The sequence below is a fragment of the Agrilus planipennis genome, unplaced genomic scaffold, assembly GCF_000699045.2.
Source record: "Agrilus planipennis isolate EAB-ADULT unplaced genomic scaffold, Apla_2.0 scaffold11, whole genome shotgun sequence".
Classification (NCBI taxonomy): Eukaryota; Metazoa; Arthropoda; class Insecta; order Coleoptera; family Buprestidae; genus Agrilus; species Agrilus planipennis.
The window spans coordinates 518,117-531,823 of record NW_020440736.1 but is presented as its reverse complement, the minus strand read 5'-3'; the positions used below and the strand labels follow the sequence as shown (position 1 = coordinate 531,823).

At 31.7% G+C, this 13,707-nt stretch overlaps 1 protein-coding gene across 6 annotated transcripts; it reads left to right on the top strand.

Annotated features, from left to right (window-relative positions):
• The first annotated feature begins 296 nt into the window (after positions 1-296).
• Positions 297-13,475, top strand: LOC108733799 (inositol 1,4,5-trisphosphate receptor). Of its 6 annotated transcripts, none has more exons than XM_018465109.2 (34): positions 297-532; positions 640-779; positions 838-908; positions 962-1,077; positions 1,140-1,226; positions 1,277-1,622; positions 1,703-1,951; positions 2,015-2,441; positions 2,500-2,665; positions 2,724-2,870; positions 2,933-3,684; positions 3,737-3,887; positions 3,946-4,093; positions 4,179-4,351; positions 4,451-4,783; positions 4,840-4,972; positions 5,037-5,455; positions 5,514-5,714; positions 5,778-6,092; positions 6,194-6,391; positions 6,804-6,908; positions 7,238-7,358; positions 7,416-7,558; positions 7,613-7,800; positions 7,857-7,968; positions 8,402-8,519; positions 8,578-8,810; positions 8,868-10,137; positions 10,202-10,324; positions 10,383-10,720; positions 10,773-10,953; positions 11,489-11,715; positions 11,789-11,954; positions 12,011-13,475. In XM_018465109.2, the coding sequence occupies exons 2-34, from the start codon at positions 685-687 to the stop codon at positions 12,415-12,417; spliced, it is 8,259 nt and encodes a 2,752-aa protein (XP_018320611.1). In that variant the 5' UTR covers positions 297-532; positions 640-684; the 3' UTR covers positions 12,418-13,475. The 6 variants fall into 6 exon arrangements, with proteins under 6 accessions (XP_018320611.1, XP_018320612.1, XP_018320610.1 ...); XM_018465110.2 differs by having other exon boundaries at positions 634-779; positions 6,197-6,391; XM_018465108.2 differs by having other exon boundaries at positions 634-779.
• Positions 13,476-13,707: the final 232 nt, after the last annotated feature.

Genomic DNA, 13,707 nt, shown 5'->3' with positions numbered 1-13,707 from the left:
ATGAGATAATATGTACTTTGCATACTAATACATAATGCAGAATCAATTAATTGCATTCTGTTAATTAAAGAAAATCAAAATATGGCATAGATGATATAGACTATTATTCATATAAAAAAAGGAAATCTTTATTTCTTGCTTTTTTGAGCGTATCAATAAAAGCATCTATTAAAAAAAGCTTTTTTTACTTAATTTTATTTTGCAGTTGTGTACCTCAATAAAAAGCATTTTTTTTTTTGAAAAAATTTTTTCTTTTATTTTTGATCTGCGGCAAATGTACAGAGAATTTTACGAACTTTAAATATTTAAATGTCCTTGGATATACATCATAGGTATTGTGGATTGTGGCAACTACGCGTACTCAAAAAATTGGGAGGTTGTGAAATGTAGGACTATATTTTTAGTTTATTTACCTAACAAGAAACGTGCCGACAAATGAATGAAGTTCTGAAAACAGTGTGTTTAATTTATCTATATTCAGAATATTTTTGATTCGATTTCATATCGTTATTATGTTTAAAAATAAAACTTGGTGAGTTAATAACCTAACTTTTTTAATTCACCAATGTTATTGTGAAGTTTTCAGGAATATCATTAGTAAAATTGTTTCCATTGTAAAATGTGTTATTTAAGGTTCAGATCTGCTCAACAGTGACACTGCCCTTTGCCAAGTGCAATTCAACCATGGTTGAAATGGGGTCTTCAAGTTTACTGCATATGGGGGACATAGTATCCTTATATGCAGAAGGCAGCGTTTGCGGCTTTTTAAGTACTTTAGGGTATGTACAACTCCAGTTTGAAGTTATTCTAAAACTGTTAGTGTATTTCTTTTTTTAGTTTGGTTGATGATAGATGTGTGGTATGCCCAGAGGCAGGAGATCTCAGTAATCCTCCAAAAAAATTTAGAGGTAAAGACAATCCAAACAATTAATTTATATTTACTAAAAGTTTGTTGCTTTAGATTGTCTGTTTAAAATATGTCCAATGAATCGTTATTCTGCTCAAAAGCAGTTTTGGAAAGCTGCTAAACAGAGTATGGGTCCAAATGCAGATACTAATTTAATAAAAAGATTACATGTATGTTATTCCTATTCTAAATTGTTTGTTCTCTGAGTACTGTATATTAATTGCATTTGTAGCATGCAGCAGAAATTGAAAAGAAACAAAATGAAAGTGAAAATAAAAAATTATTGGGGACAAATGTGCAATATGGGAGTGTAGTGCAAGTAATTATTCTACTCTTTCCTTTAATTAGGTCTAATATGTGTATTTTAAGTTACTTCACCTGAAGTCAAATAAGTACTTAACTGTTAATAAAAGGTTACCGGCCCTGTTAGAGAAAAATGCTATGAGAGTGTACTTAGATGGTAGTGGAAATGAAGGCTCATGGTTCTATATTCTACCCTTTTACAAGCTTCGTGCAACTGGTGATAACATAGTTTTAGGAGATAAAGTCATTTTAAATCCTGTTAATGCTGGTCAACAAGTCTTACATGTAGCTGCTAATCATGAATTGCCTGATAATCCTGGATGTAAAGAAGTCAATGTGGTTAATGGCAGTACATCTTGGAAAGTTACCTTGTTTATGGAGCATAGAGAAAATGCAGAAGATGTTCTTAAAGGTAATGGCCAGTAATTAATTTCACATAAATATAAATTACTGTCTGTATATATGTATACTGTAAATATGATTTTATAAAAGGTGGAGATGTGGTACGTTTGTTCCATGCTGAACAAGAAAAATTTCTTACTATGGATGAATATAAAAAGACTCAGCATGTTTTTTTGCGCACAACTGGTCGTACTAGTGCCACTAGTGCAACAAGTAGTAAAGCCTTATGGGAAATCGAAGTGGTGCAACATGACTCTTGTAGAGGTGGTGCTGGCCATTGGAATTCGTTGTTTCGATTTAAACATTTAGCTACTGGACAGTACTTGGCAGCAGACCTAGGTAAGTTGTTTTAAAAATCTTACGAATATTTATAATTGTTAAATTGCTTTCACATATTGGTAGATCCGGATCAATCAATTTATGAAACTCATGGAAAACTTAAACAAGAAAATTCAAACGCTGACACAAACGTGTATCATTTAGTACCAGTAGCATATCCCAATGAGATAGCATCTTTATTCGAGTTAGATCCAACAACACTGACTAGGGCAGATTCACTAGTTCCACAGTCTAGTTATGTTAGACTTCACAATTTAGTTACAAATACTTGGGTTCATTCTACTTCAATTCCAATTGATAAAGATGAAGAAAAACCAGTCATGTCTAAAGTGGGCTGTGCTCCAATGAAAGAAGATAAGGAGGCTTTTGCTCTTATATCAGTCTCGCCTATTGAAGTCCGAGATTTGGATTTTGCCAACGATGCATGTAAGGTTCTTTCTTCTCTGTCCGCAAAGTTAGAACATGGGACAATATCTCATAACGAAAGACGGTAATAAATTAAATGTTATAATTTTTTGACCTTTTCGTTTGAAACTTAACTTTTTTAGGGCCGTTACTAATTTACTTCAGGACATTGTTTATTTTATTGCTGATATGGAAAACGAACAAAATAAAATGGAAGCTCTTGAATTGACTGTTACTAATCCTAATAGAGATAGGCAAAAATTATTGAGAGAACAAGCTATATTAAAACAGTTATTTAAAATTTTACAGGTAAAAGTAGCATTGAATATTTCGCTTTCATCAACTGGTTATTTTTTTTTAATTATAGAGACCATTTATGGATTCTCCAAGTGGAGAGCCAGCGTTTTTAAAGTTAGAGGAGTTGAATGATCCGAGACATGCCCCTTACAAGTATATTTTTAGATTGTGTTACCGCATACTGCGTTTAAGTCAGCAGGATTACCGAAAAAATCAGGTTTTGTGATTAAATTTTAGTCTTTCCCACCACAGCTAAATTAATAGTTTTATATTTATTAGGAGTACATCGCAAAGCATTTTGGGTTTATGCAAAAACAAATCGGGTATGACATCTTGGCCGAAGATACAATAACTGCTTTATTACATAACAATCGCAAACTTTTGGAGAAACACATAACTCCTGCAGAAATCGAGACTTTTGTGGGTTTAGTACGAAAAAACATGCATAACTGGGAATCTCGTTTTTTAGATTATCTCTCTGATTTGTGTATCTCCAATAAAAAGGCTATTCCTGTTACTCAAGAATTGATTTGCAAAAGTGTACTTAGTCAAAAGAATTCGGATATTTTAATTGAAACAGTAATGATGAAAACTCAAGTGGAAGAACATGAAGACTCTTTGTTTGAAAAAGATGAGACTGATTTAGAACCTGTAGTTGTAGAAGAGCAGCAAGTAGTTCTGTTGTGGAATAACCGTCAAAAGTCGCAGGCCCTAATCGATTTATGTTGCAAAGCAAAACTAGGAAGTAAAGAGGACCAAGCAATTCTAGATTACTACCGCCATCAGCTCGATTTGTTTTCTAACATGTGCCTAAATCGTCAATACTTAGCTTTAAATAATTTGTCACCCCTCCTCGATGTAGATCTGATTTTAAAGTGTATGTCCGATGAAAATATTAGCTACGATTTAAGAGCGTCTTTCTGTAGATTGATGTTACATATGCATGTTGATAGGGATCCACAAGAATCCGTAACTCCTGTTAAGTATGCCAGACTGTGGTCGGAAATACCGTCAAAAATGTCCATTCATGAGTAAGTAGATTATTTGTATTAAAATGTTGAACCTTTTCACTTTTAATTTTAGTTATGATAGCAATAAAACATCCTATCCAAATAAGGAAGCTGTGAGATCGAGATTTTGCTCAACCATTGCTTTTGTTGAAGACTATTTATGTAATGTGGTTGCTAAAATGTGGTCATTTGCAGATCAAGATCAAAATAAATTAACGTTTGAGGTATTCATTTATTATTGTTCTTGTGCTAATTTAAAAAAATGCTAACAAATTGTTTCAGGTTGTTAAACTTGCCAGAGAACTAATATATTTTGGCTTTTATAGCTTTTCTGGTTTGTTAAGATTGACAAAAACTTTGCTCAATATATTAGACTGTGTGTCTGAAAGTGACTATAATGATAGGCAATTATCAGCAGGAGATAATGATTGTAAGCAAGTATTAAAGTTTATATACCGGGGGTTTGAAAAAATTTGACTGTAGATGTGTAAATTACTTTTTTTTTTTTTTAATAGCTGACGGTGGTGTTTTACGTACAATCGGTGATATGGGTGCTGTAATGACATCGCTTACCCTAGGATCTGCAGGTAGGGCTGCTGTGTCTTCGTCTAATAATCAGCCTAAATTGCATTCTAAAGAAAATCCACTTGTTATGGACACTAAATTGAAGATAATTGAAATATTGCAGGTACAAAAAGTAATTTCGTATTATTTTTTTTAAATCCCTAGAATGTTTTATCATATTATGAATTCTCATTTATTAAACTATTTACAATCTCTTTATTAGTTCATCTTAGACGTCAGGTTAGATTATCGCATAAGTTGCCTCTTAAGTATATTCAAACAGGAGTTTGATGAGGCTGAAAAAAACAACGAAGATTCCTTAGCATTGAGTCACAAAAATATCGATTTAGAAATTATAGCAAGTCAAGCTGAAGGTATTTTTGGAAGCAGTGATGAATCTGAAGTCTTAGATTTAGACGGTCATGGAGGTAGAACTTTTTTAAGGGTTCTTTTACACTTAACAATGCACGATTACCCCCCTCTTGTGTCGGGGGCCCTCCACTTGCTTTTTAGACACTTTAGTCAAAGGCAGGAAGTTTTACAATCGTTTAGACAAGTAAGAAACGCACATAAGGGGGTATTGTTGAAATTAACTTGTGTCGTTATGTATAGGTACAATTACTAGTTTCTGATGCTGACGTCGAATCATATAAACAAATAAAAGCAGATTTGGATGTTTTACGACAGTCTGTAGAAAAATCGGAACTGTGGGTTTATAAATCAAAAGGGTCTGAAGAAGTGACAGGTGTGTTTAAATAATTTTGTTTAAAATTTGTTGTAATAATTTCGTTTTTTCTTTTTTTATGAAGGAAAAAAAAATAAAGAAGATTACGAGGAGAACGTATCGCGAAAGTCTCCCCCTGTTTTAAGTTCAATCGAAAAGAAAGGTTCTGCTATTAATTTGGATGTTGGTCCGCCTCTTCATCCTGAACAAGCCGATGAATACAAGAAGATTCAGAAAATTTTAATAAGAATGAACAAACTTTGCATTCAAGGGTCTCCCGGAAATGTTGTCAAACCTAAAAAACACGAACAAAGACTTTTAAGAAACGTTGGTGTACACACTGTTGTCTTAGATCTTCTACAAATACCTTATGATGAAAAGGAAGATGTTAGAATGAATGAACTTATGCGATTGGCACATGAATTTCTACAAAATTTCTGTCTTGGCAACCAGCAAAATCAAGTTTTATTGTACAAACATTTAGATTTGTTTCTGAACCCTGGGGTAAGCCATTTTGTTAATTTCTATTGGGCGGAAGTTTTCAACAATGCATTTTTTTTAGATACGAGAAGCTCAGACTGTTTGTGCAATATTTCAAGACAATTCCACATTGTGTAACGAAGTTAATGAAAAAGTTATCCAGCATTTTGTTCATTGCATTGAAAGTCACGGAAGGCACGTGCAATACTTAAAATTTTTGCAAACAATTGTAAAAGCTGAAAATCAATTTATAAGAAAGTGCCAGGATATGGTAATGCAAGAAGTAAGTTAAAAATTTCGTAATTCGATTTATTTTTAATAATCTAATTTCTATACAAAAACTTAGCTGATAAATGCTGGAGAAGACGTTTTAGTATTTTACAATGATAAAGCTTCGTTTAATTATTTTGTGGAAATGATGCGTTCAGAGAGGCACAGCATGGACGAAAGTAGTCCCCTACGATATCATGTTGAACTTGTTAAATTATTGGCGTGCTGTACTATGGGTAAAAACGTTTATACCGAAATAAAATGTCACAGTTTATTACCACTAGACGATATTGTTGCTATGGTGACTCACCCTGACTGTATACCTGAAGTAAAAGAGGCCTATGTAGGATTTCTTAATCATTGTTACATAGATACTGAAGTCGAAATGAAGGTTAGTATTTTTTCATTTGTTAACTTTTTTTCAACAAATTGAAAGACTTTTTAATTGGATATTTTCTGCATTGTTTTTCCGATATTATTTTTTTCTTTTGGAAGGAAATTTATACATCCAATCACATGTGGACGTTGTTTGAGAAATCCTTTCTAGTTGATATGGCTGATATTGCAACTGCTCCTGATGATAGAAAACATCCAGATAAAGCCCTAGAGAACTACGTTACAAATGGGGTCATGAATATAATAACTACATTTTTCAGCAGTCCATTTTCAGATCAAAGCACAACTGTACAGGTAAAATGAATGATAACAATTTGCAAGTTTTCTGAGAATGTGTGCTTTGGTGGCCATTTTCTTTAGCTTTATTCTGGGTTAAATGGTGTTGGAAACGTGTTTTTTTTATCAGGGAAACAATTAATTAGATGTTACAAAGCATTTAGTCTTTTAAACTTTTAGTGTTTTTTTATTTAGAAGAGTAAGTGCTGTAGCATTTATTTAACTCAAATAAATAATTGTATATATAAAAGAGGCTAAATTTGCATGCTTAGGATCAATAATATTTTATCTTTTTTTATAATTAAGAGATGTCTTATCGTTATAAAAAGTTTTCAACACTTGGAAAAATGGTATTTTTCGTAAATGCTTTAACAAAATTGTGTCAATTGCAAACTGTTTCTCTCTAATACTATGTTGGGTGATGGGTCAGAAACACCTGCATGAAGCCCGGGTATTTTGGAGCGACTCCACTTTGGAGGATTATGATCCTTTTACAATAAACACGCCTCTTAAAACGTCACCATTTCCACTTAACGTGAGTATTCGTTTTTTAAACTAAAATCGCAACCTATGGACTTAACCAACTTAACTTCTAATATCTGGTAGTTTCTTATTTGTTAATGTCTAACTTTTGTTTTGCTTATTACCTTCATAAGTGTACACACATACATACCACTAACAAAAAGGAATAACTATTGTGCATGCAGTTTTCCTGATAACGTAAAAACTTTTACACTAACTTGCACATAAACGTAACTTTTAAAACACAGAATAAATGTTAATAAAATGACTTTGAAATATATTATATTGACACCTTTTCCGTTGTTTTAAATTTTTTGTTTGTATTTGCTGTACGTATTTCAGACTAGACAGCCAATTTTTGTCCAGCTTTTACATTCGGCATTTAGAGTGTCTCAATGTCCTTGGCTTACTCCATCTCAGCGCTTTAATGTAGAAAATTGTATACGCGCATTATCTGATGTTGGTAAGGGATTTTTGAAACTACAAGTTTTACAAAGTATAAATAAAACCACTATTTCAGCTAAAAATCGTGGCATAGCTATACCACTAGACTTAGAAGTGCAGGTAAATGCCATGTTTAATAAGGCAATTTTGTTAACTCGTCAAACTAGTAAATGGTTACAAGCTTCTAAGCAACCAAAAATTGAAAGATCGCAGTCACAAGTATGCCTATTTTTTATTGTCTAATAATAACTGATTAATTATTTATTATTTTAGTTAATGCGTTTAGATAGAAGTATAATAGAAGGTTTGCAAGACATAGTTTCTCTTTTAGAAGATCAATTAAAACCTTTAGTACAGGCTGAGTTATCATTATTAGTAGATGTACTTTACAGGCCAGAATTATTATTTCCTCCGTCTTCAGAATCTCGGAAAAAATGCGAAAGTGGAGGTTTTATTAAAAGGTATTTAAGTAATTGTGTGTATATTTTATATTAATTAAATTACTATTTTTAACTAGGCTTATAAAGCACACAGAGAAATTATTAGAAGAAAAGGAGGAAAAGTTATGTGTAAAAGTGTTAAGAACTCTAAGAGAAATGATGTCTATAGATCCCGAGTATGGAGAGAAGGTATTCTTAGTTTTGATTTACATTTTTTTTGTCACTTATCGTTAGTAATCATGGTAATCAATATCATATTTACTGTTTATTTTATTTTTTATTGTTTTTAACATGCTGCATTGAAGAAAGAAACCAATGAAACCGAAGAAAACAAAACGGTATGGTTTGATGTTCGACGTACATGTAAAAATAAAAAATTAATTGTCTGCCACACTTCCACAAAAAGTCTCTTTTGAAATATTGCACTTTGTCTGATGAAATGTTGTACTCGTGTATTATTATTCTGTTTTTCTATCGTGAATCTATTTTAAATGTTTTCTTTTTTATTTCGTACACCTACATTAGTAATTTATAATTATTTATAAACACGTTTTTTTTTATTTAATCTTTAAATACATATTTACTTATATGTTACTAAATGTATTTGGAATTTATGGTGCAGGGTGAATATTTACGAAACAGTTTGCTAACGAGGTATTTTGGAAAAACTTTTGTGCAAAAGAACGAAACACTCGATTTAAGTAGTTTAAAGTTATCGTCGATAATTCATGGTCCAGGAGGTAAGTGATTCAATGTACATATGTAAATATTGTTGTAAAAGAAAAGCGTTTGTTTCAGCAAAATTAATAAGTCGTGCTAATCGTACTCTACATGAAGTTCAAACTCATTTAGACAAAGAAGGAGCTTCTGATTTGGTAGTAGAATTGGTTATTAAATCTATTAATTCTCCTTCGATTTTTGGAGAAGTTGTACAATTGGGCATTGCTCTTTTAGAAGGGGGTAACCCTATCATTCAAAAAAGTATATTTAACAAACTTGTTAAAGGAGAACTTAGCCAATCGTTCTTTAAGGCATGTTTCAGTTTAAACTGGAGTAAATTAAGCAAAGAATAATTAAGATTATTTTAGGTATTTTATGATAAAATGCGTGATGCTCAACAAGAAATAAAATCGACGGTAACGGTTAACACATCTGATATAGCAGCAAAAGCGCATGAAGATAAACAGGATGGAAAAGATGGGGATAGGCTGTCTAAAAAACATGGTTTAAAAACGAACGGCATCATTATAAGTGATGAATTAAGGGAAGAATTGGACCATGCTGCTGAAAGTACATGTCAGGCCTATGCAAATGTACGAAGTCTGGCGTCAGGTGATGACCATAGCGCAATAAATTCAGGTGCAGCTTCTGCCTTTGAAGACCTTTTAGCGGAAAAACTAGAGAAACACAAAGAACAAGATGATCAAACACGTCTTTCAGGCAAAATATTAATAATGCAACCTATACTGAGATTTTTACAATTGTTATGCGAAAATCACAACCAAACCCTACAAAATTTGCTTAGAAATCAAAATAATAAAACGAACCACAACTTGGTATCAGAAACTCTTACATTCTTGGATTGCATTTGTGGTTCAACGACCGGAGGATTAGGGCTTTTGGGACTGTATATCAACGAAAATAACGTGTTTTTAATAAATCAAACGTTAGAAACGTTGACAGAATATTGTCAGGGACCTTGTCACGATAATCAGAATTGTATTGCCGGCCATGAATCGAATGGTTTAGATATTATTACTGCTCTCATCTTAAATGATATCAATCCTTTGGGGAAAACCAGAATGGATTTAGTGTTGGAGTTAAAGAACAACGCGTCAAAGTTACTTTTAGCAATAATGGAAAGCAGAGGAGATAGCGAAAATGCGGACAGAATCTTATACAACATGAATCCAAAACAATTACTGGAAGTGGCTTGTAGAGCCTATCACCAAGAAGCTTTAGACGACGATGATTTTGGAGATAAAGATGTCACAACAGACGAGACCGTATCACCTCGTGAAGTGGGACACAATATTTATATCCTGTGTCATCAGCTAGCCCAACATAACAAAGAATTAGCGTCCCTTTTAAAGCCCGGTGAAGGGTATGACCCCAAAACTCACAAAGCTTTAATGTACTATGCTACACATACTGCTCAAATAGAAATCGTTCGTCAAGACCGTACCCTAGAACAAATAGTTTTCCCAATTCCTGAAATCTGTGAATATATTACGACGGATACAAAAATTAAAGTACTTCACACCGCTGAGAAAGACGACCAGGGCTCCAAAGTAGCAGATTTTTTCGAAAGGACTGAGGAAATGTTTAACGAAATGAAGTGGCAAAAGAAACTAAGAGGTAAAAGAATTATTTATTGTAGTAATTTTTTAAACATAATATATGTAATCTGTTTTTATTCAAGCTCAACATATGCTGTTTTGGGTTAGCAGCTATATGTCTTTGTGGAGTAACTGTCTCTTTAATTGCGCCGTAGTAATAAATTTAATTGTCGCGTTTTTCTATCCTTTTAATGACACCGTGCCAAGTAAGTAATTTAATTACTGTAATTATGTCAAATAATGTAAACGTTTAATTAATTTTAGAGTTAAATTCAACAGTATCAGGATTAATTTGGACTTCTATGTTAGCTTCTACTACAATAGTAATAACTTTACCTAGAGAAATGGCTATAAGGACTTTAGTTGTATCGATAATTTTGAGACTTATATTTTCCCTGGGTCCGGAACCGACTCTATGGCTATTAGGGATACTTACAGTTTTCTTGAAAGGCATTCATTTAGTTAGCATAATGGGCAATCATGGTACTTTAACCAAAACATACTACCAAATAATCACAGATGCTGAACTACTTTACCACATTTCGTATTTAGTTATTTGCATATTAGGATTGACTATGCATCCCTTCTTTTACTCTGTTTTGGTAAGTTTTATATTATTATGCCTTGACGTTATCTAATTTTATTTTTTTTAAGTTATTTGATGTAGTGTACCGTGAAGAGACGCTTTTAAACGTGATTCGTTCAGTAACAAGGAATGGCAGATCAATTATTTTGACTGCGGTTTTGGCTCTGATATTGGTTTATATGTTCTCAATAATTGGTTATATGTTTTTCAAAGACGATTTTCTTGTAAGCGTAGATGAAGATATTAAAGGTAAGCTTTTCGAAAAATATGTCGTACCTTTTTCCTTGAATGTTAAAGCTTTCAATATTTAGAATTACTGTTGGCCTAGTAAATGTTTTTTGATGAACAGGTTAACGTCATCTAATTACGTACAAGGTAAATAGTTTGGTAGTTTGTAAAAATACGCTTATTTTTGCATGTGAATATTATACTATTTTAAGCATGTTTTTGAGTTAAATGTAATTAAACATTTAAAAATTAAAATATATAAAAAAAGAGACTTACACTGTGAAGCTTGCAGAGTCCTACATCTCACTACTAACACGTTTTGTTCAAAAATGACTTTTAAGATGCTCATTCTGCTTGTTTTTTGTGTCCATTAGATGGTAAACTGAAAGAAAAGAAAAATGCGTAATATACCTGAAATGGTTTTAGAAAAAAGAAACTAAACAAAATAGTTTATATGTTGTTTTAGTTTGTGCGACTTCTTTTTTGTTATTTTTTACACGTTATTTATATATGTTTAGATTTATTCATATTGTAAAATTTAATGGATATATTTTAGAAACATATTCTCCTGATCAAGTAGTGTGTGAAACTGTATCAAAATATGGAGCTAATTCTCAAGAACAGTTTTGTAAATTAGTAGAAAAGCCGCAGCCTTTAGTGATTGGAGATGAAGTTAAAGAAAGAGCTTGTGATTCTCTGATAATGTGTATAGTAACAACACTAAATCAGGGTCTCCGAAATGGTGGAGGTATTGGCGATATTCTAAGAGCACCTAGTAGTACAGTAAGTACATAGAATGCTATAATATTTATATATACATCTTTTGTGAAGTATTTACAGATTTGTATTATTTTAGGAAGCACTATTTGTTGCTAGAGTCGTGTATGATTTGCTGTTCTTCTTCATCGTTATAATTATTGTACTTAATTTGATTTTTGGTGTAATCATCGATACTTTTGCCGATCTCAGATCTGAGAAACAACAGAAGGAATTAATTTTGAAAAATACATGTTTTATTTGCGGTAAGTGCTCCTTTTAATTTCAGTATTTATTGTTTTTATGTTTCTTTTTTCTACAGGTCTTCATAGATCGGCATTTGACAATAAAACCGTTAGTTTTGAGGAGCATATTCAGAGCGAGCATAATATGTGGCACTACTTGTACTTTATTGTCCTTATAAAAGTCAAAGATCCAACTGAGTTTACGGGACCTGAGAGTTATGTCTATGAAATGGTTAAGGCTTCTAATTTAGATTGGTTTCCACGTTTACGAGCTATGTCACTATCTGCAGTCGAGGGAGACGCTGAACAATTGGAATTGCGTAGTCTGCAGTCGCAGTTAGAAACAACTCAATTGTTAGTTTCTACCTTGTCGCAACAACTTTTAGAACTTAAGGATCAGATGACTGAACAGCGTAAGCATAAACAAAGGTTGGGGTTACTAAATTCTGCCTCCTCTTATTTGCACACATCCAATTTACCGTGAAATGCTGTACTTATCTTTTTTTATCTTATATTCATGTTGTTAAATTTAGTTCTACTGTTTTAATTAATTGAGGAGGAAATCAGCTTTTGAAAAGATATTAATGTGTTAAAATGGTGCAAGAAAATGTAGTTAGAAGATATATAGAGAAATTTAATAATATTATATTACGAAGTAGTTAGGAATCCTATATATTCAGAATCTCTAACATTTTTTATTTTTTATGTTATGTTTTGGTCCTTTTTATTAATTTTATTTTATTGTTTTCTTTAATAAATGCTGTTAAACGACAGCAAGTAATTATTACATTTCAAATTTGTTTTGTTATTTTTTATAGTACTTACTGCAAGACAAAGGTCAGTTAATATTGAAACCAGGAGAAAATTTAAACATATTTTCCAGTTATTTCAAAAATTTTTTCTTCTGTTTAAAATTATTAACAGTAAACACGTAAACATATTTTCTACGGGTTTCAGTAGATTAAAAAAAAATTGAAATGTTAAAATAATTCAGTTCTACATTAAAGAACAACTATGACAATCATTTTCATTTGTTAGGGTTTAATTTTTGTTTTCTGTAACACTAATAGCCTGTCTTACATTTTACTTTTACCGCGAATTTATTAGAAGTTTTACAAAGAACATTTTGTAAATGATAATGTTCAATTGGTCTCTCGTAGCAGAAATAGGCGTGTCACTACTTATAATATCTTAAAGTAGACTAGACTACTGAAATATACGTAGAAAAAAATATTGTTAGTGAAAAGGGTATTCGCATAGTGTACGTTACATTATTTTACAAATATATAGTTAGACGTTTGTGATATTGTATTGCATACTAAACACATGCACAAATTAAATCATTGTGTTCTTTATTAAAATTATTGGAAAAAAGTTTCAACTCTTATATCGCCTACTTCGTCACTTTTTCAGTTTTGATTATTTTTAATGTTACAAACTAGATTAAATAATATATTTGCCTATAAGAGGCAATCGAATTGGTCTTAAGTCATCCTGTGATAGAAAAAAAGCTAATGGGACGAAGCTTTGCAAATAATATTTAAGAAGAATGTTATGATCAATGATTTCATGAATGCTCAATATTTCTGCAAAAAAGCAATAACGGCGACATTTTTGTAATCTTCGTTTTTTCATTATATGTAATTTATTCTTATAAAAATGTAGGTTTAGTTATGCACAAATTATTGTTTGTAATTCTAATGTTGAAATTAAATAAAATATATATATATACAATAGGGATAACAGCTCTTTTATTTGTAATTTGAATGCTGAT

Excerpts from the sequence above, each read along its gene's own strand:
- LOC108733799 (XM_018465109.2), top strand. The coding sequence starts at position 685 with ATGGTTGAAATGGGGTCTTCAAGTTTACTGCATATGGGGGACATAGTA. Across the intron at positions 909-961 it reads TCCTCCAAAAAAATTTAGAG|ATTGTCTGTTTAAAATATGT; the intron begins GTAAAGACAATC and ends TTGTTGCTTTAG. Across the intron at positions 1,623-1,702 it reads TGCAGAAGATGTTCTTAAAG|GTGGAGATGTGGTACGTTTG; the intron begins GTAATGGCCAGT and ends ATTTTATAAAAG.